Raw genomic sequence first — 25,985 nt, 5'->3', positions numbered from 1 at the left:
AACCCAATTGAAGAAAAAGCATAGCTCTCTCCCAACAACATGTAAAAATTTTCCATATGATGGTTGGCCTAACTTGACTCTCACTATTTACTCAGTTTGGCTTCTTGAGTGCCACTATTAAATTTGCCGTCATTAGTCGATGGGGGGATGGATTGCTATCAAGTATTTGCCCAAGGATAGAGAGCTAACCATGCAGAGAAAGAAGGTTGAACGAAAATTTCAACATCTAGATGTTTTTGGAAAGAAGGGGTGGCTACATTGTCACATCGATTAGCCTACTTAGTCCATCTAGTTTAGCGATAAATTGATAGGATGGTGATATTCCAACACGCCTTTGATTGATGACAAACTGAGATGCTCCCCTAGCCACGACGTATGACCACAACTCGAATCTATCATGAACATGTAGCTGAATCGACAAAAGGTTAAAATCGACATGAGTGAGATTCGAAAGGAGAAAAGCAAGTGATGTTCGAACATTAATCGGTACTTAATGAATCACCCAAAGATTAACTTAAAGCCATGGGGAAAATGGTAACGTTCATCCATCCGTGACTTGGAGACTAATCATTCACCTGCCGGTCCCTTCAACGAATTCATGGTCCCAATTGATGCTTTAAGTTGTTCCTTTTTTGGTTTCAGCAAAGTGCTAAGAGTCACTTGTCCATGCACTATTCTTACCCCACATTCCTCTCTTTCTCTCTCTCTAACTCCCACATGGGCTTAAAGAAGAAGATGCATTCATGACCGTGACACCCAGAAACAGCAGTAAATTCCTGGTCTAATTTGGCACACCTCATTGCTTTTGTCACTCTCAATCCCTCAACTACCTTCCAAACTCACATGAAAGATATATACCCACAATCCTCCAAATTGCAGACCGAAAACCGGAATTTCCTTTGCCCCTTCCTCTTATCTCTCCCACTCTCACCTCTCTTCCTTCTCTCACACATCCAAAACACCAACCTCTCACACCCATGAACATCACATAAGCACATTCAAGAACCCAAGAAACACAAGCCAAGCCCCCATCAAAATATGGACTGGTTCTCCTGGCTATCCAAGAGCAGCCTTGACCCAACCCTCATCTACGAGTATGGTCGTGTGTTCGCGCTCAACGAGCTTCAGGAGGAGGATATCAGCTACTTCGACCATGAGTTCCTCCAGAGCATGGGCATATCTGTGGCCAAGCACAGGCTGGAGATCCTCAAGCTTGCCAAGAAGGAGCATGGAGGGCTCAGGCCAATCTCTGGCCTCGTCATGGCATTCAGCAGGACCAAGAGGTCTGTGGGTAAGTACATTGGCAAGCTTGTTTTCCATGATCAAGAGAGGGATGTGAAGGCCTCACCACAGCCCAACAGGTACAAAGAGCACTGGAGAGGTGCATTGTTGTCAAGGAAGCACAAGAGTGAGAAGGAGGTGAAGGAAAAGACAATTGAGTACCAAGACAGGAGGAACATGACACTGTCTGGGCCTTTGGATGGAAGAATGCTGGACAAGTATTTGCTGGCCCATAAGAGCCAGAAGTTTTCTGGCCCCTTGGGCACCAGAGCCCACCAGAAGCCGGTGTTTGCGCTGCCGAGGTGCCCGAGCCCGAAGTTCTTGTCCGGACCTCTTGACGGAAGGGTCCATGAGAAGGTGCTGCACCCGACGAGGAGCCCGAAGTTGTCCGGGCCTCTTGACGGCAGGGTTCAAGAGAGGTTCATGGTCCCGAGGAGCCCGAAACTGTCCGGACCTCTCGAGAGGACAGCTCAAAGCCCGAAGCTGTTGTGGAGTGATATCAACAAGGTGAAGATGGATGCATATGAGTATGATGAGCAATCCCTGTGGGCGAAGCTGTTCGATGACATGAAACCTACTTGAGAGAGTTGTGAAAGAGTTTTTGAGATATTTATGTTGGGTGCTTTTTTGCTTAGCATGGGGATGATCAGGGGTAGAATTTCTATGGAGAAGTTCTTTCTTCAGAAGGAGGAGCCATGTGTGTCTGTTCCATTCTTCTTGTTCTGAATTTGAGAGGTAGCACGTGTTGATAGGGTGGTTTGGTTTCCTCATTTCTGTTATCATAGCATATGCATTACGCTTGTGTTAATACATATACTTGGGTCATCACTGGGCCAATTCCATGCGGTGCAAGATTCCAAGTGGTTAGCTGTATTCATCCTTTTCAGGCAACAACATCAAAAATAAATGCTGAAATGTGCTGGAACAGTTGGTTCTAACTGCTGTGTCGGCTGAAAAGATTAATCAGAAGCGACTGGAGTCTAGAATTATCAGCATTGAAGGCTAATGAAAGAGTAGGAAGATCCGTTGATCCTGAATTTGAAACTTTCTGCACCAAAAATATTTTCTCAAAAGAAGGTATTCGCGCATTTTAGTTAGAAAATTCAAGTCTTGAGTAGCTGTAACTCTTAATATCATAATAAATTATGCACACCCTTCCTTTGTTGAGCAGCTACAATAACTCTTAGCTTTAATTTTCCAAACACCACATTTAAGCCCACACAATATAAGTTCATACATCCACATCCACGCGCAGTACTCTTCAATGACAAAAAAATCACATCAAAGTAGCCAGCTCTGTAACAGCAAAAATGCAGATCTTTGCTTCAATGCGTAGGATACTTTCCATAACATGACCAATCTTATAACTGGTGGTTTGCTTTTCTGGGTGGCACTAAGACGTGCTCTGAGTCATGTCGCTACCGTGTGAGATATAGGTAACCACATGCTGTCCCATGAGTTAAACGTTCGTGCCTATGCTCTGTTCCTTCGAATCTATCAGTGACTAGAACTGTTTGGCAACCTAAATGAACCCCCAGAATAAAGCATCTGGTAAACGGGCTTTATTCTGATAGTCAGAATTATGCTCAATATCACTCCAAAACCGCAGACACCAGCAAGAACAAGGAAAGTGAGCCTAAAGCAGTTTGGACCAAGGCAGGACCCGCTCGAATTTAGAAGCACGAGTCCTTGGAGAGAGAGTCCGTGCTGTTTGGCTGCCTCGTTGTCATAAACATACCCGGCTAGGAGGCCGGACAAGAGGAATGCACCAATTGGGTTCCCCAGTGACATGAAATTGTAAAATATTCCAAAATGCTTCAGTCCGAAAAGTTCGGAGACGGTCGGGACCATTATAGAGAGTTGGACACCGTAGCAGATACCGAGTAATGCAGTCGCCACAAAAAGTGTACCGTCAAAAGCAGAAGCAAACAGAAGGTATATGGCAATCATAGCAACTTGAGTCCATGTCATCCAAACTGTTCGAGGCATAGTTTTTGACCTGCACAAGCAGCGCATATTCAAAATGTAAGGTCTGAACGTGGGGTATATTTCTGTGATATTTTGTGAAAAAATTATAAGATGGCCCACAAACATTTCAGTCGCCTATCGAAGAGCGTTATACAAGCACCATCAACAACATGCAGCAGAAGAAGAGAAAAGAAGTCTTCCCAGATATTAACCAGTCATAAATAAGAAAGAAAATTTTGGTTGAATGAAGGATTTGGAAAGAAAACGACGGAAAATCTAGTTTCAGGCAAAATCTGACCAAGACAATTCATATAAGAGATGCTCTACATCTTTTACTGGAAACTAGGAGGACTGACCCGCATGATATTCACTATGCACTTAAGATTTTCTTTTGCCAAGTATGGTCTTTTTGTGTTGATACCTTGACCAGATGCATTCACTAATTAAAGAACAACGCCAGACTTGTTAAAATGGAAAGCGGAGAACAATATCCTGTAGTATACCGACCTGACAAAATGTTCAGAAACGACACCCCCGCCAAGACGGCCCGCAAAGTTGCCGAAACTGAAGAGAGACAACAAGATGGTTGTGTCATGGACACCTTGAGCAATCCCTATTTCGGCCAGATTGTTAAGCACGGTCACGCCAGTACCAACTCCGACAAAATACACCAAGAACAGAAGCCAGAAATCTGCCTTAACAAGAGCTTCAAAGAACTTGAAATCCTCCCCTCTCTTGGGCCTCCTCTTCTTCTTCACTGCTCCCTCACCTTCTGCCAAAAGCAAGTCAATCTCTGATGGCCCATCACTCTCACAGAAACTTGCTACATGTGTAGCAGATGATATACGTGTCAAAAGTGGCTCAGTTTTCTCATCGACATTCTCATTTATTGAACAACCGGAAGACGTAGCTGATTGGTTAGAAGTCTCCGATTTATTTGTCTTGCTGCGGAACAATGTCATCTTGACAGGAATCGCCAGAGGAGCCATGAGAAGGAGAATCATAATGACAATGAAACTAAAGGATATGGGAGGCGTCAAAGAAAGCACAACATCTAATATCGTCGTCGTTAGGAGATATAAGCCAAGCACAATGCTTGCAGCTTGTATGAAAAGAAAATGGCCATGTTCTGAAGCATCTTCACCTGAAGCAGGAGTACAAGCCCTAACAAAGTACATCAAGGTGATACAGAGGAGAGGGATCCCAATGGAGAGGAATGCCAGTAACTTGGAAGAGGAATGTCGAAGCAAGACACTGTAAATTTCAGTAAATACAGCAGCGCTTAGGCCTGCATAACCTTTGAGGATCCCTGCAACCGTGCCTCGGCTTAGAGGGAAGTTTCTCATGTTTGTTACCAGAATGGCTGTGCTGAGCCAGGCACTGCTATTGGTGGCAATACAGAGGGCAAGCCACAACTGCACCACCGAAAAATGCACATTGACAAATAGATACAAACTTGTTAAGTATCCACACCTTAGTAAGTGAGATAAGTAACTTCTGAAGAAGCAAATGACGGAACGACCTTATTGGGCTTGGAAGTTTAATTTTGAGTCTGCCACTCACTTGAGTTTCTTAGCTCGAGAAAGACAATAGTTAACAGTTAATGGCTCGATGGAAATATTACCATTGAAGAATGACTCCTATTTTAAGTTAACCGGCCCTCAGCATCCGACCATCTCAGATAGGAAAAATCCAAAGCCAATCTCGTTGCTAATACTACATGTTAATAGCAGTCAAAACCTTTCCCCTTTTTCATCCTTAATTCTAGCTCACGGAAATAAGATAACCCGTGATCTACTCCAACTATCAACTCAGCCAATCAAATACTCAATCCACTAACTCGGGTACTCACCATTTCAACAAAACAAATCGACTACACATACGCTCTTCTCTAAACTACAAATTCCTCGCCTAGGCCACATTCAACTTAGTCACAGATGCATACTTGTGACTTCGAGAGTATGTGTATCTACATTAACGACAACAGTAACAGCTAAAGTAGATTAATTCCATAAGTATCTGCAACTTCTTTTTCTCTCTACTTTTCTTTCTAATTTCGCTGTAAGCATCTCGATCAAGAAACATCATGAGAACACGATCTAAAGAAACCCCAAAGTCAGATACTTAAAAAAAAAAAAAAAGACCCATCTAAGGAAGGAAAACACTTAACACTTACTGATTGAACAAAACAACAGCTCAAGTAGGTAGCTCGAACAAGAACAGAGAGCAAGAAACTTGCGAACTCACCAACCAGTAAGGGACAGACTCGACGGTCCGGCTCACGGCGAGATAAAGCACGCCGTACCCAGAGAAGCAGGCGAGCGCGCCGATCAAGAGGACGGCCCAAGGGGGGAACTTGTTGCAGAAGTAGCCGGGGAGGAGGCCGACGTTCTCGCCGATGTCGTTGGCGACGCCGAGCATGGTGAGCTGGTGCTGGCTGAACCCGAGGACCGACTTGAGGGAATGGGAGTAGAGGGGGAAGTTGAAGCCGTTGCCGGAGCCTATCTGGAGCCACACGGCGGCACCAAGGCCCACCCACGGCGGCCTCGTCCCTCCCTTCAGATTCGCCATGGAAGGGACAAACAAAGCTCTTTCTTTCACCTGGTGGGTCGCGACCGTTCTTCTTCTTCTTGTAAAGCTAGAAAGACAGGTGAAGAAAGATCTTCAGTGCATACTTAGAGACACACACACAGAGACAGACACCGTGTGTGTGTGTCTGGTCGTGTTGATGGATGGATGGATGGGGAGATGTGCAGAAGATGATTTGGCGTTTGTACAGACCATCTCTCTCTCTCTCTCTCTCTCTCTCTCGCTCGTCGAGGAGAACTAGGGACGGTTATATTGCTTCCATGTCCTATTTGTTGGTGTAATTTTTTATGTTCGTTTAGCCAAATTATAAATATACACATACATATATTTATTAAAGGTCTCTCCTTATTTTGGGCCGTCATCAAGAAGATGAAACTCGAAATGACATAAAAAGTTTCGATATTACCTTCCGATCAGAAAAATAGGATTTTCATATATAATTTCATTACCGACTGTATTTTTCATGATCTTGATTCAACTTACCAAAAATTTTCGATCCTCCGTGAGAAAACGACCTTCAAAACTTCGTCTAGGGAATGCATATGATGCCCTGTGCAACTCCATCGTGAGATGCAAGTGCTTATGTGCTTGCAAAACTTGAGCCTCTCATGCCCCCAGTGATACTATACTTTTCATCTTATAAGTTTAGCTCTCGCTTACCAAAATAGAAAAGCTAGTTTTGAGTTCCCAATTCACATCTTTGATCAACATATGGGATTGTTATAAATAAATAAAAAATAAGGGTATATTCACTTGATTTTTTCCCAGGATGGGAAGCCCATAAACAACCCTAATCTTGAAGGGACAAAAGAATCGAAGTTCAATGCGAAGGAAAGTGCCATGCTTTTGTCCAAAATGGTGGGGGGTTGGTGGTGGGCGGCACATGGTTTTCATTTCATGCGACTCCACCCCATGTCTTGTAGTAGCGTCCACTCCATCTTTGGCCTCTCTAGCACGTCTCTTTTGTTTGTGACTCGAGCATTTGTGCTAGTCCGGCCCGAACAAAGAACGCACCAAAACCCGGGTCGGGTCCCACTCCGGAGCATCGCTTGCCGTCCGTCCGTCCCGGGAAGAATCGGTCCGGCCATTGTTGCCGGGTCGCCGCGGCGGTGGCGGACAGATTGATTGTCGAGCCCCCCCCTTTCCCCCTCTGCTCTCAAAAACTTTCAATATAAGTATAGACTAAACAATTCGAAAGGCACAAGGCACCTTGCAGGCACCGAAAGGGATGATCCCATGTGGGAGCGGGTAAGTTTAATTAAGCTAGGGTTTTTTTGCTAATGAATGCTTCTGTTGGGGCAGTAATCAAGCTCAGCGTTTCTAATCATGTGGATTTGCAGGTTTTGGCTCATATCGAAAGGATGTTGACGAAGGATGTTAACGCTCGTTTTTGGCTCTATCTCTACGTGGATAGAACAAGGACCGCCGACCAGCCCGGACGTGATTTCGTCGTTTTAGGTGGGGATTTTGACCGATCCCTAAACCTCACGTGAACCCTAGAGGCTAGAGTGCATGTGAGCCCGTTTTCTTGTGTTTGTCGATTAGTCTTGATCTTCAAAACATCGTTGGATCGTGGAAGGGAAAGAATAGGCAAACTTAGCTGAGGGGAGTTTCTTTTATTTATCGATATATAGGACACCGGATTTACGAATTTATTTAGATATCAAATGTTGAAAAGATAAAGTAGGATAGATGTGTTTCCCTTGTGATATACGCTTTGAACATGGTTGTTCCCGTTGTATTTTGAACGTGAGGCAGTGTACTAGCAACGTCGCACTTAAATAAGAAAGAAATTGTCGGGCAAGACATTTTGCGAGTATAACATTTGGTAGAGTACATCTCGAGGTTGTTGGGTTTAAGGGGAATGTGTGGGTGTAGATATATATTCCAACGGAATAGCTACGAAATGTCTCTTGAGGTTTGCACTCCCACGTCAAATGCCTTCCTCACTCTTAAATTCTATAATTTAGATGCCTGAATTTTCCACTTTGCATAACATCTCCATTGTCACAAACCTACTTACTTGCAAAAATTTTCATTTTCCTTTCCAAACTACCCTACCCCAAACAAAATCCCCTAAAACACATTTCTCTCCTCCACCATCTCTCTCCTACCCGTCACCAACTAAGCGCCGCCTCCCCGCCCTAGCCCCCCGCCGTCCCCGACCATTGCCGGTCCAGATCGGGGCTCAGTCTCCCGTGGCCACCGCCATAGGGTTTGGGGGTCAATGTGTCCTCTCAGTTTGGAGGAGATGCAAATTGAAGGTTTTTAAAAGTGAGGACGATTTCTCGTGTGGAAGCGTCGATTGAAAAAAGGGAAAAATTACAAAACCTTCGAACCCTAAAAAACTTCCACCGCTTCAAAAAATAATTATCAAGGGGCCTGCCTTAGATCCTTGGTAGTGACTACCAGGGTATCTTATCAAAGCAGGGGAAACCGAAGTCTTCGACAGGGGCCTCCGTGACCTGTCTATTTACATTGCAGTGATGGTGGACTCCACGGATGCGTTCTTTATTTTAACGTACCGTTCTTCCCTTGCCCCAGAGAATATCCCGTGTTTAACGTCCCAGAGTTCAGACGAACCCTTTTAAGGACACGCTTAGATCTAAGTTCTTCAACCATCCAGCTTCCACACGCTTGCAGCGCGAGTATAACAGAAGCTGAAACACTGCAGAGAACGACTCAATTGCTGTAAACCAACCATGTCGGCATGTCCCCCCTTTTCGATTGAAAATAGGAATCGTGGTACTGGGCCTGGTGAAAACGACACAAAGCCCAACAAACAGAGCCCACCTCCAAGATTCACTCCATCATTGGTCAAACCTTTGACCTCTATGAGGCTCAGAAATACAAGTCAAAATGACAAGAAATCGGTACCGAAAATGATGATTTTTGTTTTTCTGTGGAAAAAACATGTGATGAAAGAAGAATTCTTAGCAATTGTCGTTTATGGATGTTTTTCGATTAATAGGTTGTAATGTGCTTTTCGTTTCCATTAGGAAGGCTTCATTGAACTTTCCCGTTTTTATTTTTTTGATGAAATCTTCTAAAAGATGCGAAGCTGCTGGATGGGTAAGCCTCCAAATAACGCTATGCGGATGCATTTGATTGCAACCTCTTTTGGGTATAGGTGGTTGGTCTATTTCACAAGTTCTTGAGGACACATTCATTGGACAGAGACTGGGTCGGATTAAGCACTCCGATGATATGACCCGGCCGACTCGATTTCATTTATAATTTGTCGAAGGTGGTAGTTGTCATAAAATTTTTTATGTACAACCATAGAATGACAATCTGTTTTCAGTACCAGCGACAAAAACTAAACTTGCAGTGCAACAAATTTTAGTCATGCATCAAGATCATCCACAAAAACAGAAACTTAGGTAAGCCCATCATAGTTCATAGTCATACGATGGTGGGTAATGGATGGGACATTTGTTTGAGAATGGCCCATTTTCAAGCCCACCAAAGAAGATTACTCTTTAATCCCACTTCTGAATCTCTTTTAAGAAGTTGAATTTCTTTAATCCCAACAGCTTTGAGGTTAAGTGTAGGGATTAGATATGAGTAAAGTTACTCTTCACCCTAAGCTATTTGAGCTTGACTTCGTATAGATCACTCGAGGATTGGCTCGATCTTTTGTCCGGTTTGATTTGAATTCAAGTAGCTCGAGTACCCGATGAGATCGGGCTCGAGCTTGAATTATTTGATTCGAGCAGGTCTCCAATCTAGTCGAGTAATTAATTCTATAGATATTCATTGTACTTTTAAACTTTGGAATTGAGGATTAGTTCAGGATGAGCTTTTTTCTTATTTTTCATTAAAAAAAAGAAAATAAACGGCACAATTCAACATCTAATTTATCAAGAAATAATTATTGCTTATCGTAATTATTACATGTAAATACTAAGTGCTTTGGACGAGCTGACACAAGGTGCGATTTAAATTATTGTGCACCAAACTTGGACCGAAAGTCGATTTGTTAGGATAATAATGCCGTATTATCGCGATAAATATTGATTAAATGCTTCTCTAGTGAATGATGAACATTTTGCTGAGTTTTTACTCTTGGTTTGAGTTTGAAAAACCATGCAAATAGATTTCAATTACGCCACACTTTTTCAGTTCTCATCAGGAGAGATTTCTATGAACATTAATACTTACAATCATTTATCGTTATGTCAAATTAAAATGTCGGTGTAGCTTTTTAAAAGTTACAAGTGATTTCCTTAGACTACCAACCAGAATAAAATTAGTTTGAATTGTCTATTTCGATTTTGATTTGAAGGTTACTTAGTTCGTAAGATAATTACAGTATCTTGTGAGCTGGGAACAATAAGTTCCTAAAGCGAGCTTCTTTGGCATAGAAAATATTTGTGTTCGGTATCATTACAAGTCAAAATGACAAGAAATTAGCGAAATTGTCTACAAAGTCATAAACCTATTATATGATGGCAATTCGGTCCTAAACTTTTCAATTGTGCTAATTTAGTTCTAAACTTTTTAACGATTTGCTGATTTAGTCCTCTCGATTAATTTTGATTGAAAATCACTAGCGTGGACACCAGCCGGCTTATATGGCATGGCAGATGTTGACGTGTATGATTTTTGGAATTTTATTAAAAAAAATTCTGAATTTTTCTATTCTTTTTTTATCCCTTTTATTTTAGCTAGTGGCCGGTCGCCGGCCACTAGCCATAGGCAATGGTCGGCAAGGGTTGGCCTAATGATGTTTATGGAATGAAAAAAGAATTCTTAACCATTATCGTTATGGATGTTCTTCAATTCATAACTTGTCATCCGCTTTTCTTTTCTTTAACCCTGACAAATGCCAAATATTTTTCTCTGGGTTAAATGAGGAGGAAAAGCTTCTTATATTGGACCATTCGCCTTTTCCCGCAGGTACTCTCCCTATCAAGTACTTGGGTGTTCCTCTTATTACTAAAAGACTCACCCACTCAGATTGCAAAAGCCTTACTGATAAGATATTCAAGAAAATTGAGAGTTGGGGAATGAAGCATATGAGTTATGCGGGTCGGTTACAACTAACCAAATCGGTCCTTATATCTATTTGCACGTACTAGATGCAAATGTTTCTTCTTCCGAAGCAAACTATCTATGAGATTGAGAAGAAGATTCGCCACTTCCTATGGGCTGGGTCTTCAACAAACCGTGGATCGCACAAAGTTGCATGGCGTGTAGTATGCTCACCCAAAAAGGAAGGAGGGTTAGGATTGCCTGATTTGAACCTATGGAACAAAGTGTTATTAGGGCGCACAATGTGGAATCTTATCAATCATCCATCTTCTTCACTTTGGAGCTCCTGGGTCCATAGTACAAAATGCAGAGGAACCCCATTTTTGCAGATGGACATGAAGGGTAGTATGGCCTGGAGTTGGCGATGTCTCCTCAAACTACGTCATGTCCTAACCCCAGTCATGTCTAATCCAAGATACTGCTGCCATGATGTCTTGGATGAACTTAGACACGAGAGTCCGGCTGTGGAGTGGTATAACTTAATATGGAGTAGCGACGTTAGCAAACACAATTTTATTGGTTGGCTAGTATGTAGGGATAGGCTTCCGACAGCAGAGATCATATCACGGTGGATGACCTCAGTCGATGTCCAATGTACCTTCTGTAGGGCAAGTATAGAGAACAGGACTTACCTTTTCTTCCAATGCAAATGGACATGTAGCATCTGGCGCAATATTCTTGCGTAACATGGGATCAGGCGTAATGTATGGGGATGGAATGAAGAGCTTCAATGGATGGTTAGAGCAACAAGAGGTAAAGATTTGGCAGCGAAACTCCTCAAAGTATCTTTCCTAGCGACTGTATATTGCACTTGGATGGAGCACAACCATAGGCGGTTTCAAAACAATCCAACTGACATTCAGATTATTTTGGCGAAGGTGCGGAAAAATGTAAGAGGTAGAGCTTCGCTATACCAAAAAATCAAACCTTCGCAAGCTAACTTTGTTTTAGCTACTTTATGGAGACTTCCTACCTCCATATTCTCGAATTATTAGTACTAGTTGTAATGCCGGGGTATGTCCCTAAACTGCTGTACATCATCTGTTATATACTACTTACATTTTACACCAAAAAAAAAAAGAAGACTTCATTGAACTTTCTTCATTTTCTTTGGTAAAATCTTCTTCTTAAAAAAGGTGCAACCTCTTGAGAGGTAGTCCCCAATTAACGCTAAGTCGATGCATTTGATTTCCACCTTCTTCGGTTTAGGTGGTTGGTCTATTTCACAAGTTCTTGAGGACACATTCATTCGATCCATTTCGGTCCTTCCTTTTTCCTTATGTGGGTATATATGCCACGGATGGAGGACGGGTTGGGTCAAACACTACGATAACACGACCCGACCGACTCGATTCCTTTTATAATGACTCGAAGGTGGTGGTGGCGCTTGTCAAAGTGTTATGCACAACAACGAAAACAAACACACCATCTGTGCTCAGCAAGCAGTGCCTAAACGAAACATGCACCACACCATCTGAGTAATTCAATCAAAGAGAAACTTGGTAAGCCCACATAGTTCTTTAGTCCTACGATGGTGGGTAATGGATGTGACATATTGCTTAAGAGAATGGGCCCATCTTCAAGCCCATCAAAGAAGATCAACTCTTCTTGATCCCACTTCTAAATTTTCTTTCTAAAAAGATGGAAATGAGTCCCGCCGGCGTGACAACGGCGCCGTTCTGCTGGAATTTCTAATGGTGCTATGTCGGCCACAAGTTTCGATTTGTGGGAGGCGGGCAAGATTGGCTGACACAGATGCCCAATTACGCTTAGTCTCTTAACAATATCATGTGACTCGAAATAGGCTCCACATCAGACAATATAATGAAAACAAAATTGTGCGTGAGAGAGAGAGAGAGTCCATAGAGGTCGTCACAGCGGTCGCCATAGCCGTGAGCTCAAGTTCTAACCTTGCAGCAACCATGGTTGTTCAAACTCAAGCTTGTGGACGCCATAGCCATTTGAGCTCTCGGCAACCATGGCCACTTGAGCTCGCGCCAACCATGGCTGAGAGATCTTTTCGAATCGAGAAGTTCGCAGTGGTCATGTCCACTAGATATTTTCAAGCCACAGAGCTCGAGGTTGCCACAGCCACTTAAGCTTTGAGCTTGCAGTAGCCATGGCCGCTTGAGTTTTGAGTCACAAAGCTCGAGTCCATGGCCGCTTGATTTGATCTCACGGTCATGGCCGCTCACTTGTTGGTCGCGAGTGGCTACGAATCATAATTTTTGTAGTGTTGTGGGTTTTTCTTCATATTTATCCTCTCTCTTATTTTGTTTTTATTATATTCACATTTAATCAAAGGCGGAGAAGGCAACATCTCTTTTTCAAGAGGACGGTGGCGCTATGTAATCATTTCTCAGTTGGAATACATATGGTCGATGGGGATGGAAGATTATTGAGTGCCTCATCTTCGCTAGACTATGTCAAGTCTAGATAATTACTCTTGGATCCAAACCAGTTTTGAGGTTAGTGGAGGGATTAGATATGAGTCAAGTTACTCTTCACCTACCCGTTTGAGCTCACTTCATGTTGATCACCCGGAGATTGGCTCGAATCTTTTGTTCGGTTTGATTCGAATTCAGGTAGCTCGAGTGCCCCGATGAAATCGAGCTCGAGCTCGAATTATTCGATTCGACCGGCTTCCGAACCTAGTCGAATAATTCATTCTTTAGACATTCATTGTAACTCTTAAAAACTGTGGTGCTGAGGATCATTTCGGGTCGAGCTTTTTCTTGTTTTTGATAAAGAAGGAAGCTTTGGAGTCAGCAAATAAACAGCACAATTAAACTTCTGATTTAATATTTGTATTCTAAGATCAATGGTTGCTCAAGTTCAATGCATCGTAATGATTGCAAGTATATATACTAAGTGCTTTGGACGAGCTTACACGAGGTGGGATTTAAATTATTGTGCACCAAATTTGGACCAGAAGTCGATTTGTTAGGATAATGATGCCGTATTATCCTGAATGATATTTGATTATTTTGCTCCTCTAGTGAATAAGGAACATTATCCAGAGTTTTGACTCTCGGTTTGGGTTTGAAAAACCATACAAATAGGTTTCAACTACGCAATGTTTTTCAAATCTTATCGAGAGAGATTTATATAAACATTAATACTTACAATCATCTATAGTTATGTAAGATTAAAGATGTCCAATAATTGAGTTATGAATTGCGCATTACTTTGATTCATAAGATTAGTTCAGTATCTCGTGAGCTCGGAACGATAAATTCCTCAAGCGAGCTTCTTCGGCATAAGGATACATATGCACTTGTCATGAGTCGTGACAAATTGGACTAAGTCATAAAGATCTCATAGAGAAACTTGCCATCGTCAGCTGCATACCTACTCCAATGCAATCAGGAATTTTTCCATGAAAGTCAAGGAAGAAGGTTAACTAAAATTCCGAAAAAACCAAGGTGAATGAATTAAAATAAATAATAATATGAAGATAGATTAATTCAACCCGGCCTCGAAAGAACATGCAAACATAATAGATATGATCAATCACAATTCATGGAGATTATCTCGTCTATGTTTGTTGCTAAGATTATCCACCTCTAAACATGCTCAAAGCGGGACCAACCGAGTGGGTTGGTTGAGTGGTCCATAATTCGCTTTGCAAGTCGAAGAGTACCGGTTCGATTCCCCAGTCTACCATCCTTGGTCTCGCCAAACCATGATTAGTCTATCGCCGGTCTTTAACTTCCCTACTCGTGCTTGATGGGGTTAAGGTGATTGGGTCACCCAATAGACGGTGTTTCGTTGACATCTTAAACCGAACATTTCAAGGTACGTCCTAATTCCGTTCAAACCCTTTTTGAGGGGCAAAAGAAACACACTCAAAACACGGAAAAATTAAAAAAAAAAGAATTGTTAACTCCATTTAACAGAAGCAGACCAATGTTTAGAAAAGGTTTTTTTTTTTTTTTTTTGGGTAACCAGTTGAGAAACCCAGCACAACTCTACCACCACACACGGCCACCGTGCTCACCGCCCGGATTCAACACTCAACCTAGAAGAGCGCCCAGCTAGCCACCTGGGCAAACGAAAAAACAAACGAGTGTACTAAATTCTATAGTGGACAAGGGGGGTGTACAGGAATCAACATTCTTGAAGACGAGCAAGAATCAAAATCTCAATCTTCTTAAAAACGCCATAAATGAAATAGCAAACTCTCAACTTCTATTAATTGCGCAACTATTTAACTATACATTTATATATTGATTCATTACCGGCATTACTGTTCTTTTGATTCTTCGCGGTTATGATTGTCTTTTGACACGCATATATAGAACACACTCGAACAAAACCTAACAACTATGCTATTAACAAGAGACAGAAATTATAGTGAAAACAACAACATTGAAAATTAGCCGGAGATATAGCATGTTAGTGTGCCGCAATGAAAAAACAGCCCCCAAAACCAGCTTAAAAGCTGGATTTTTTAGGTCGAAACATGAGCTCAATGACCTTAAGCATTTCCTCATATGGGTGCGGAGCAATGAATAGACATTTTTTTGCATTGTGTTAACGGGCTCGTCCCATTAATATAGATACGTATCCTTCTACCGCAATACTATGTGAACCCTCGTTTTATATTCCACCTTTCGAAATTCTTCTTTTTAAACACTCCAAAAGGCCTTTAGTAACTGGACATCTCGATCAATTTACAAAAGGCAGATACGATCTAAATATGGCATCATTAGGGTTTTAAAAAAGAGGACAATCAAAAAGTGAAGGCACAGTCATCTCCACTAAAGCGTCATCTCCGCTCCACTTGAATATAGAATAAGCCTAGACAAGGATGCAAGATACATGGAAGTCTTGATCAACTTGGGATCAGATTCTTACTTTTTTTTGCTTTGATACAGGAACGATGCGAAGTATTTAAATCACAAACCTACCAGTAAGCTACACGAACGCTTGCTTATTTAAATGCTTTGTGAACAGTAACTCAGTGCTGACACTCTATGTTAGCAAAATAACAAGAGAGAGAGAGATAGAGAGGGACGTCAACTTCACTGCCTTTCGTTTGCCTACTCAATGAAAATTGGAAAGGTCCCCCCCCAAACAAAAAAACAGTTGATCCTTATCCACTTGGAAAGAGAACAAAAGCAGAGAAATTTAATTTTGAATTGGATGTGAATTGTACATGTTGTGATCAGCATCATAGTCTTTCTCGACCCAACATGCCTCGTGGCTGGTGCATGCACATGGCGCTCTCTCTCTCTCAAAGCTATTATGAAACCATTGGAGCCACCTGATCCACAACCAAACAACCCCAGTTTTCCTCATTTTCTATATCTGTCCACCCCCTTCTTTGGTACTACTTTGTTTTCACCTCACATGTTCTCTCCTTATATATATATAGACAAAGTGTTGGGTCTGTTTACCCCGTGATGTGGTTTGGGAGCGTTAGAGATATATTTACGATATTACGTGATTCTGTATATCATGTACTTAATATTTTATTACTTTATATAGTCGTCATATAAGTCATTCTCATGTACTCTTCACTTGATAAATGAACAAACATACACAAATTCCGAATTTTCTTTTCCGCTTCACTCTAAACTGGATATCAGAGCCATTGTTTTATGAAAAAGCGTCCATAGAGTCTATTTAGTAATGCCACCTGCATCGGCCGTGTTCCTTCACGGTGGTCGCGGTGACGCCAATTGCACCGGTTGCGTCGATTCTCTGCCAACCTCGGATCCATTGAGCTCGTTGTTGGTGAGTGTTATTCCGACACTTTCCACTGCTTGTTGCACAAAATAAACAACACCACTAGCCTCGCCATCCTCTGGCGAGTCAGACCCGAAAAATCCCGTTAGGAACGGAGATTGAACGCCGTCACATGTGCCGCACTCGCATCCCACCTCGGTAACTTTTGACATGTGTGCCTCAACCGAGGATTTTACGTCTTCACACATTCCATCTACTTTTGCCCATCGTTCCACCAGAGTAAGTCAACCTTTGTCTCGTCTTCGTGATTATCATTGTTACTCTATCATTGCTTCTCTCACGAACCTTGCACATATAAAGAAGCTAGTGCTAATCCTCTTTGGCAGCAAGCTATGGCAAGTGAGTTGCAGACCTTGGAAAATTCTCATACATGAGATTCGGTTGATTTGCCTCCTAGTTAGTCCGCTGTCAGTTGTAAATGGGAATAGAAGATTAAAACCAAGGTAGATTGTACTGTGGATGGCTATAAAGCTCGGCTAATAGCAAAAGGCTTTATTTAGGAGTACGACATTGATTATGATGAGACCTTTTCCCCCGTTGCTTCTTACTTATGTTTGCAATCTTCTTGATGTTGCCGCTGGTAAGTGTTGGCCTTTGTTTAAAATGGATGTTAACAATGCATTTCTCAATGGTGATTTCAGAGAGAGAGTTTATATGGTACCTCCTTCTGGATACACCAATTCATCTAACAAAGTGTGTTGACTACATCAGGCATTGTGTGGGTTGAAGCAAGCTCCTCGTGCTTGGTATTCCAAATTTAGCTCAACCATGGAATCTTTTGGTTTTAAATTCTGTCCATATGACCACACTCTCTTTGGAAAGCGCACGCATTGTGGATACATTCTGCTACTTTTATATGTGGATGATATGATTATTACTGTCAATAATCAGATTGGCATTACAAAACTCTAGTAGTATTTCAGTCAATAGTTTGAAATGAAATATCTCGAGCAACTCAGCTATTTTCCAAGCTTGGAAATTGTGTCTAATCCTTTTGTTTTTATCTCTCCCAAGCAAAATATGCCATTGATCTTACCTCGCGAGCTAGCCTTACTGACAACAAGATTCCTTCCACTCTCATTAAGTCGAATGCCAAATTCACTGACAAGGATGGAACTCTTCTTCTGCCGAATGATACATTTTATCGGTAGTTGGTTGGCAGTCTTATATATATCATTGTTACCCGTCCTGACGCTATTCACAGTGTTAATTAGTACATGACTGCGCCTCATATGGCTCATTTTGCTGCAGTCCTTCGAATTCTTCGCTACGTCAAGGGTACATTATTTCATGGCCTTCACTTTTCTACTCATTCTACCATAGAGCTAACGACTTATTCTGATGCTAACTGGGTTGGTGACCCCCAAGATCGTCGCTCCACTACAGGCTACTGTTTCTTTTTGGGCAACTCACTTATCTCATGGCGTGGCAAGAAACAAACCACTGTCGCTCGTTCTTGCATAGAAGCAGAATATCGAGCTCTTGCTGATACGACATTGGAGTTATTATGGTTGCAATGGCTACTAGAAGACATGAGAGTGCGCTACTAGAAGACATGAGAGTGCGTTATCATAGCGAAATAGTCATTTATTGCGACAACCAAAGTGATATCTAAATTGCACATAATGATATTTTCCACGAACACATCAAATACATTGAAATAAAATGTCATTTCATATGATATTATGCTCTTCGTGGTACCATTCGACGTATCTCTACTTCATCCCCTGAATAGACTGCAAGTATCTTCACCAAGACACATCCACCTGGGCATTTTATAGATTTATTCTCCAAACTCAAGTTGACATCTATCAAATCATGTCGAGTTTGAGAGGAGATGTTTGAGAGGGTATTGCCGGACCATACGGGCAGTACCGATGAGAAAACGTGCGGGGAGCTCATGACATCTCAAAGCGGGACGTTGGATGGAAGAGAGCGATTCGACGATGAACACTCACGTCCAAAAGATGATCACATTATGTAGTCACTCAAAGTAGTATTTTCGAAAGCGGATCAGATGGTTACACCACTGAACAGCGCTATGGACATCCAACCGACCGAGGTATGAATAGACAGAGAAATTGGAAAAAAAGAGAGGAAGGTTGCTTTTTAATAGCTAAAGATGGGCAAAGGTTTTCGGCGAATGGCCAAAAAGAAAAAAGTGGAGATAAGATTTAGCTGTTCGCCCGATCGAACGCCATAACTCACCCGCTGTCAAGTGGGAGTGGACCAACTCTCCACCGCTAAACAACGTTTACGCACTCGACACTTTCTTTCGGAGAAAAAGCAGTGGTTCTTGTGGGCGCCACACGCACGGCAGTCCCCCCCAACTAGCTTGGGTGACAGAGAAAAGAAAGCATCATAGAATGTGGAGTTTTCGTCACTTTTCTTTATTGCCCATCAAAATCATCTCACCCTTGACTAATGATAATCTTGCCCGACTCTATCCTCTGAAAACTCTATCAAACCTAAAAGAAGCCCGCTAACTATGATCTTTCATAGAAGAGAACTGCATGGTCTATTCATCTCCAACTTGTTTCGTCTCAAAACTTTGCAACGCTGAAATCGGCTCTCCGAACGAAAAGTTGGAGAGATTCGTGAGGTTGCACCGATGGCGAGCGCCGGGCGTACCCGATCCTTAGCAGTTCAAAGATCTTTTGCGGTCCTTGAACCGCGACGGTGGTGGGGACGTCGACGCGCCGGGACCGAGCAAAGGCTGTCTTTTGTGTTGTTTTCGTAACGTTTCCCGGTCCAACTCTCCAACCCCACCACCACCACCTCACGTCTTACTTTCGGTAACCTTATCTTTGGCCGAGGTGGTTGTCCTTGTCCTGATGCCCCTGTCTCAGCTTCGCTATTGTCCAGTTTTCTGTTCTTTTTTCTTTCTTTTTGGGGGCAACCTAGCTTGTGGGGCCACTCTGATGGTGCAAGATAAGGTAGAGAGAGAGGGAGGGAGAGAGAGGGAGAGACCATTAAATTGGCACTACCTACGCATCACTATTTCCCTGACCGATGAATAATGTGACGCACCTTGAATTTTTCTTGAATAAGGGAACCACTAAACTGTACGTTTCTAGACGCTCTCCATGACAAGGAGAGGAAGAGGAAGTGGAGGAGGAGATGGTTCGGATCAGGAAGCTTGAATAATACAACAATACAATATGTTTTAAGTCTCCACCGTCGCTTGCTTGCACGTTGCGCCTATCAATTTGACAAGTATCCTCGGCCACGGTCGCGCTTTTAATCAATGGGGGCAGGCTGCTGGTGCCATGTTTCTGCTCGCTCGCTCGCTCGCTCAGTCAACTCTCGATCTCTCGAGTTCTGAAAAATAACACGGCGAAAAATCGAAGGCATGTGCTCCGAATTCTCTTCCCCTAGGAATAGGAGAACGGCTTCTCCTAGAAGGTGGGAGGGGCTCGGTGGAATTTTCTTCTGTACGTGCTTCGTGTTAATTGGCGTTTGGGAAGAATTTTCGGGCGGAAGGAAGGAGGTGTCACCATCTTCGAACCCTGAAAGAAAGCCTTTATAGCTTATACAACCTTTGCTTGCCTCATCTTCTCCTCTCCAATATCGCTCCATCGCCCCCCGCAAGAACTCCCAAAGGGTCACAACAACGCCTTGTAGGGGCGCCCCATAATTCTACAAATGTACAGCAGCAATCTTCTTCTTCATCCTTCACTTGCAAGTTGCCACCGCCACCACCACCACTCTCTCTTCAAAATTCTCAACTTCGAAAGGACATCTTTCAAGCTGGGGAGCTCAGTAGGAGAACCTTCTCTCTTTTTTGCCCCCATCTTTGACTTTCTGTGATACAATAATTTATCATTATCGCCTCCCCCCTCCTTCCCACTTTGTTGATTCGACACCAATGGAATTGAAAACCTCCCAAAATCCTCCCCATACTTCCAAATCTCTCTTTTCCATGGAACAATTTCATATAATTTATCTATTTTTTTTAACATCTGTAATTTTAGAAAGGAGCTCGTACACCAATCCGTGCCAGTCCATCTCCATCTCAATCTCAATCTCAATCACTCATTTTCAAGTGCAATTTTTCGCCCCTTTTGTCGTAGCTCAGCAAGTGGGCACTTTTGCCAACAAATTCAATTAGATAAAATCAGTGCCCTAAATTCGAAACCCAACCCGAGAAGTTTTTTAAATTTTACTTAAGATATATGTATATATATATATATAGTCATTTATGTCATTGTTGGGTGACCAACTTGAAGCAAGGTCCATCTCATTTAATATAATCTCTCTTGTTCGAATTCGTCGTTCCGGGGGGCGGCGGTCCTTACTCCATGAATCTATGGGTCCCCAAGTTATGGTCCTTGTAGAGTTGTATTGGTACCTGCAAAACATATAATAATACAAAAAAAAAACATAGATAAACGAGTCAGATAAAAAATAATACGTAAATATAAAAGAACAAAAACAGGTGATGAAACAAGGGGCCAAGAAAGGAAGGAAAGCGGAAAAAGGCAAAAAAGGGAAAGAAAAATAAAAAAAGATAATAGGAAACTGAAATGGAAAAAAAAAAGAGGAGGAAAATCCACACGCAGATGAACGGAGGAAAGTCGGAAAAAAGGGAGAAAGGACGTCGAACGATGGCACGGTGGATCGAGAACGCTCGCACCGCACCAAGACGCGGCGGTGAGTGAAATCGGTGGGGTAAGAGCCGCCGTCGGCGACGGCGATGACGGCGTATTCGGAGGGTTTTAGGGGGGCTTCGACGAATCGAGAAGATGCAGAGGACGGACGGAGGGAATGGAACCGATCGGTTCTTAAGGTCTCTTGTTTTTAGGTCCAGATTGATTGATTAATCAGAGATTCGATGATCCAAAATCTGATTGAATTTAGTCGAGAGAAGTATTGATTATATATTTGCCTTTATTTACACAATCGTATATTCAGTTTTTGAAGATCTCCTGCATCGGATCGGATCTTCTTCGGCGGCGGTTGCGGTCGCCGGAGTACACAAAAACCTCCGTCCGCCGCAGCAGCTCAGATCTGCGCCGCCGTCGTTGGAACCTCCCTTCCCTCGGATGGCGCTGCGGCACGAGCTCTTACTGAGGTTGCGTGCGTGTGGATCCGCAGTCGGATCGGACAAAATCAGGCTCAGAAATCATCACCGCGGCTTTCCATCACGAGTGCTCCTCCGCCGCCGCCTTGGACATGACCGAGAGCCGGCTCGGGCGCGGCTGGAACGCGGACCTCCGCCTCTGCTGGTGCGACGACGGCCTGATCAGTGCGGACAGCGCTCTCCTCACCAGGTCGCCCTCGACGCCCCCGATCCTCACCAGCGAGTTCGTCATCGCGGACCTCCTCGCGTTCAGCCGGTTCGGAGCGTAGCCAGCGCCCGCGCTCGGGGATCCGCAGCCCTTGTGCAGGCTGCAGCGGAACGAGCCGGGATGCGTCGTCGGCGAGCACATGCAGGTCCGCCGCGGCGCCGGCTTCTGGCCGCTCGACCGGACGAACTGCCCTCCTCCGCCGCCGCCGCGCTGCTGCGAGACGGAGATCGACCGGCTGGGGGAGGTCGGGCGGTCGAGGGCGAAGCGGATGGAAGGGGAGGGCTGCGCGGGGGAGTGGAGGTTGACGCGCGTCGGGGAGGCGGATCGGCGGAAGAAGGAGGTGGCGGAGGCGGCGGCGGAGGCGCGGGAGGCGAAGGTGGAGGAGGAGGAGGAGGCGAAGGAGGAGGCGGAGGCGTAGCGGGACGGCGGCGGCGCGTGGAAGCGGCCGTAGGGGTAGAGGGGGCGGAGCACCGGCCCGCTCGGCCCGGGGAGGGCGCTTCTCCTGGTGGTCGCCGCCATTCTTCTGTTGCTGCAGTAGAGAGAGAAAGTGGAGGTTTTGATTTCCGTTTTCTTTTTCGGAAGAGAGAGAAAGAGAGACTGGAATTTTTTCTTTTCAAAAGAAGGGGGGGTTTGGGGAGTGAGTTTGGCAAACCTGGCTTCACTCGAGCTATGTATTTATAGGGGGACGGGGGGGGGGGCATCGGGACGCGAACCGCGAGAAGAAGCGCCGATTATATCGCGATATTTTGACGCTGCTTTCGGGGGGTGGTTTTCTCTTTTTTTCTTTTTTTTTTTTTTTGCAGCGGAGGCCCCTGGGGTTTCGTGTATTTGCGGGGCCTGTCGTTGCAAGGATCTTTCCTGCCGGGGTCCTCCTATTACACGAGCATTTATTTCTGAGTTTTCTTTTTCGGTTGATTTTTCTTCTGAATTGACGCTGGGGCTTTTAAATATCTAGTTGGTTGGTGATTAATATAAATCATTAAAGTTGAATTAATTATGATTTTGGCATGAATTTGCTTTTTCTGTATTGGGCTTGGAATTGGGTGACGTTTCTTTCAGTGGTGTCGGACCAATCTCATCGGATGAAAATAATCTTTCGATTCCATCTAAATCAGACAATTATTAGGGAAAGATGCATGTAGTTTCCTTGAAGAAAATTTCGCCACGGGAAACCAAAGTTGATAATCGGACGCTTTAATTTGTTGTCGAGTGTGGAGAGCTCTTTGAAATTTGACGAGAGCTAACTTAATTGTTAACCCGGCCTCGCTCCCTGACTCGATATAGTTTCTTGTCCTATAGACACGTATTGGGAAAGGAAAAAAATCAACAGCTTTCGTCATCCCAAAAAAACCAATATATCGAGCGGGCAATCATTTGTTTTGTCTTTGTTTTTGTTCCTTTTTTTGGGGGGGTGTTTTAACATTAGGAATCATCTTTCGAGCATACATTGGACCATGTTTGATACATACGAAAGAAGAAGGGGGCGGGCGATCCGCCGTGAAAGCCACGCTCTCTTAAATTGCCGTTCGTTTTCTAAGACACTAATTAATGAATCGAATAAGGTTGGGTTTTGGGTGGGGGGGGGAACCCCACACCAATCCGTGGCGAAAACATTTCATGAACTTGTCCAAATCAGCCGCATCTCTCCATATGCCGTTAGGGGCCACGCATAAGGAATCTCTAAATCGCATTAAAGAGGACGACCCAAAGAGAGAGAGAGAGAAAGAGAGAGAGGGGGGGGAAATTCCAAATGCAAAAGAGTGGGAGGGGCATGGCTGCAAGAGAGAGAGAGAGAGAGAGAGAGAGAGGGAGGAGGGTTAGCAACTTTTAAGGACGAAAAATTGGCGTGGCGTGGCGTGGTGTGGGGGTGGTGTGTTATGGGGTTAGAGAGAGAGAGATCCGATCCAAGTCCCACGGATTGTGAAAATCCCAGGGGCCGCGTCCCCCCATTTCAAAAGAAACCACCCCAACCCCGGTTCATTAAAATTTAAAAGAATCAATTAAATTAAATTAAATTAAAATTTAAAAAAAAAGGGGGAAAAAAGTGGGGGAAAATCGCGACTCGTGACTAGCTCATGCATCATAGTTCCTTTTTCTCAAAAAAAATAAAAAAATAGTAAAAATAATTTTAAGTGAAGAGATTCTTGAGGGGTGGTGGTGGGGGTGACCCCGCCACGTACGCTGTCTCCTCTCCCACCCGAAACCCCACGCTCCCCTCACACGGCCGACCCCCGTTTCTTCTTCTCTAGCCGTCGCGGTTGATTCCGAAAATCTCGCTCCCCTCCTCCGCGCGTGTCCCAACTTCCCGACACACTTGATGCATAACGGCCGACGACTTCGATTGTAATGGTTAACGCTCACGATTTTACATACTCTGACTCGATTTTGATTCATTCTTATGAGTCGTTGCGCCGGTCGTGCGTCGCGGTACTCGAATGGATTCCTGGCTTTCCCCCGGTTTTTTTCTTTTTTCGTGGACCAGGGTCGTGCGGCGGGTTCGTGCCGTGCAAGGGCATTTCTCCTTTCCGAGCGCGAGCGTCGCGAGAGATGGCGACGGGGTCGTTCTGCTGTATATAAGTCCCTTCGATCGATCGATCGATCGCGCTTCGCGTGATTCCCGATCTATCTGAATTCTTTCGGATTTGATCGAGCCCCGTGTTTGATTGGAAAGATAGGTCGTGAGGCCATCTCATCATTCAATGACCTTAGATATTGTTATGCATGAATAAATATAAGTGCGGAGGACATCCATTGTCGAGATTGAGATATTAATAAGATAACATGCCTTTTGTCTTTGCGAAAGAATCATGTCGAAAACGAATTTTAATTTTGCTCGTGGAGAAGGAGTTTGTCTTGTGTAAAGCCGCCGTAGCTCCACCCTATGACATTCTTAGCATCTAGACCATCCATGTTGGAAGTAACGCTTTCCGCGTACGCCAACTACATATTAAATATACGTAAAAATCTAAATTCTGATTCACATATCCGACTTAGGCAGATATCCTTATTCAGAATCCCTCTCTCGTTGATGGTCGATGATACGACCGCATAAAATTCGATTCGCAAATCTCGCTCTTAATCACACGAGAAGGCCCCCCCTTCTCCGTCACGCGACATGAAAAGTTAAACAAACAGATAACCCGACCAATCTTTTTTCCGAACTCGAGAATTAAGCCGAGGGTGCAAATTCCAAAATTATGTGCCTAAATTGGTAATCTTTTCCACTACTTTACCTAAGTTTTAAACCTAGTCACTATCAAACAAAGTCGATCACAACTTTATATGAGCCTACACAAGAGGACACATCCGACGTGTCTATGACGGGCAAATTATGGAAGAGGGAGAGGTGGGAACATGGATGTTCTTCTAGATAGGGTTGAATAGAAGAAGTCAAGCGATGCTTCGTCGGAAAGCAGTCGGATTGTACGAGCTTAGGGGAAGATTCTGCCCTTTTCCTCCGAACCAATCACACACACGCACACACACACAAAATCCAAAGTTCTTGCATGGTCAATTGGTCAAAATTGAGACATAGCCCACCAATTCAATAGGGTGGTGGCTTTCCTAGTGGCAATGGAATTGGACCCCTCCTCAATTTAATAGGGAGAGAAAAATCAAGATTTGAATCGACCCTTGAACGCGTATGCATGTATCTTTGTCACCCATTTATTGAAAAAGTCATTAACCTATTGTATTTGTATCAATTTCCTCATAAACTTTTCGATTTGGCCAATTTAGTCCCGAAACTATTATACTTATGCCAATTTCTTCCTAAACCTTTCGATTGTGCTAATTTAGTTCTAAAACTTTTGACAGTGTAGTCCTAAACATTTTAACGATCAAACATAGGATGGCCGGCGCTGGCTAGACCGCCACTTTAGCGATTTTCGAACAAAAAATTAACAAATCATCAAAATGTATAGGACTAAGTTGGTAAATCGTCAAAAAATTTTAAAACTAAATTAACACAATCGAAAAGTTAAAGAGTAAATTGGTATGCAATAAGTTTATGATTAAATTGGCCAAGCTGAGAAGTTTAGGATTGAATTGCTATAAGTGCGACAT

The 25,985-nt window shown here is 43.5% G+C and overlaps 3 protein-coding genes across 4 annotated transcripts; 1 reads left to right on the top strand and 2 right to left on the bottom strand.

Annotated features, from left to right (window-relative positions):
- The first annotated feature begins 822 nt into the window (after positions 1-822).
- On the top strand, positions 823-2,154 carry LOC115690756 (uncharacterized). Of its 2 annotated transcripts, XM_056320874.1 has the most exons (2): positions 823-1,283; positions 1,362-2,154. In XM_056320874.1, exons 1-2 carry the CDS (start codon positions 1,039-1,041, stop codon positions 1,861-1,863), a joined length of 747 nt encoding a protein of 248 aa, XP_056176849.1. In that variant the 5' UTR covers positions 823-1,038; the 3' UTR covers positions 1,864-2,154. The 2 variants fall into 2 exon arrangements, with proteins under 2 accessions (XP_056176849.1, XP_030473081.1); XM_030617221.2 differs by having other exon boundaries at positions 827-2,154.
- Positions 2,155-2,580: 426 nt separating this feature from the next.
- Positions 2,581-5,998, bottom strand: LOC115690755 (protein NUCLEAR FUSION DEFECTIVE 4-like). The gene is made up of 3 exons (XM_030617220.2): positions 5,497-5,998; positions 3,757-4,664; positions 2,581-3,280 (listed from the first exon to the last, which is right to left on the bottom strand). The coding sequence occupies exons 1-3, from the start codon at positions 5,818-5,820 to the stop codon at positions 2,779-2,781; spliced, it is 1,734 nt and encodes a 577-aa protein (XP_030473080.1). The 5' UTR covers positions 5,821-5,998; the 3' UTR covers positions 2,581-2,778.
- Positions 5,999-21,464: 15,466 nt separating this feature from the next.
- On the bottom strand, positions 21,465-22,514 carry LOC115690757 (uncharacterized). The gene has a single exon (XM_030617223.2). It carries the CDS (start codon positions 22,437-22,439, stop codon positions 21,774-21,776), a length of 666 nt encoding a protein of 221 aa, XP_030473083.2. The 5' UTR covers positions 22,440-22,514; the 3' UTR covers positions 21,465-21,773.
- Between the last annotated feature and the right edge of the window lie 3,471 nt (positions 22,515-25,985).

Source organism: Syzygium oleosum, unplaced genomic scaffold (genome assembly GCF_021117445.2).
Source record: "Syzygium oleosum isolate NSW1041296 unplaced genomic scaffold, Sole_v2.1 Sole_v2.21, whole genome shotgun sequence".
Classification (NCBI taxonomy): Eukaryota; Viridiplantae; Streptophyta; class Magnoliopsida; order Myrtales; family Myrtaceae; genus Syzygium; species Syzygium oleosum.
This window is presented reverse-complemented; position numbering and strand designations above follow the sequence as displayed.

What these genes read in the sequence shown, in the direction of transcription:
- LOC115690756 (XM_030617221.2), top strand. Translation starts at nt 1,039, where the DNA reads ATGGACTGGTTCTCCTGGCTATCCAAGAGCAGCCTTGACCCAACCCTC.
- LOC115690757 (XM_030617223.2), bottom strand. Translation starts at nt 22,439, where the DNA reads ATGGCGGCGACCACCAGGAGAAGCGCCCTCCCCGGGCCGAGCGGGCCG.
- LOC115690755 (XM_030617220.2), bottom strand. Translation starts at nt 5,820, where the DNA reads ATGGCGAATCTGAAGGGAGGGACGAGGCCGCCGTGGGTGGGCCTTGGT. An exon ending in AGTCTGTCCCTTACTGGTTG is followed by an intron (nt 4,665 to 5,496) that starts GTGAGTTCGCAA and finishes TCGGTGGTGCAG; the next exon opens with TTGTGGCTTGCCCTCTGTAT. An exon ending in GTTTCTGAACATTTTGTCAG is followed by an intron (nt 3,281 to 3,756) that starts GTCGGTATACTA and finishes CTGCTTGTGCAG; the next exon opens with GTCAAAAACTATGCCTCGAA.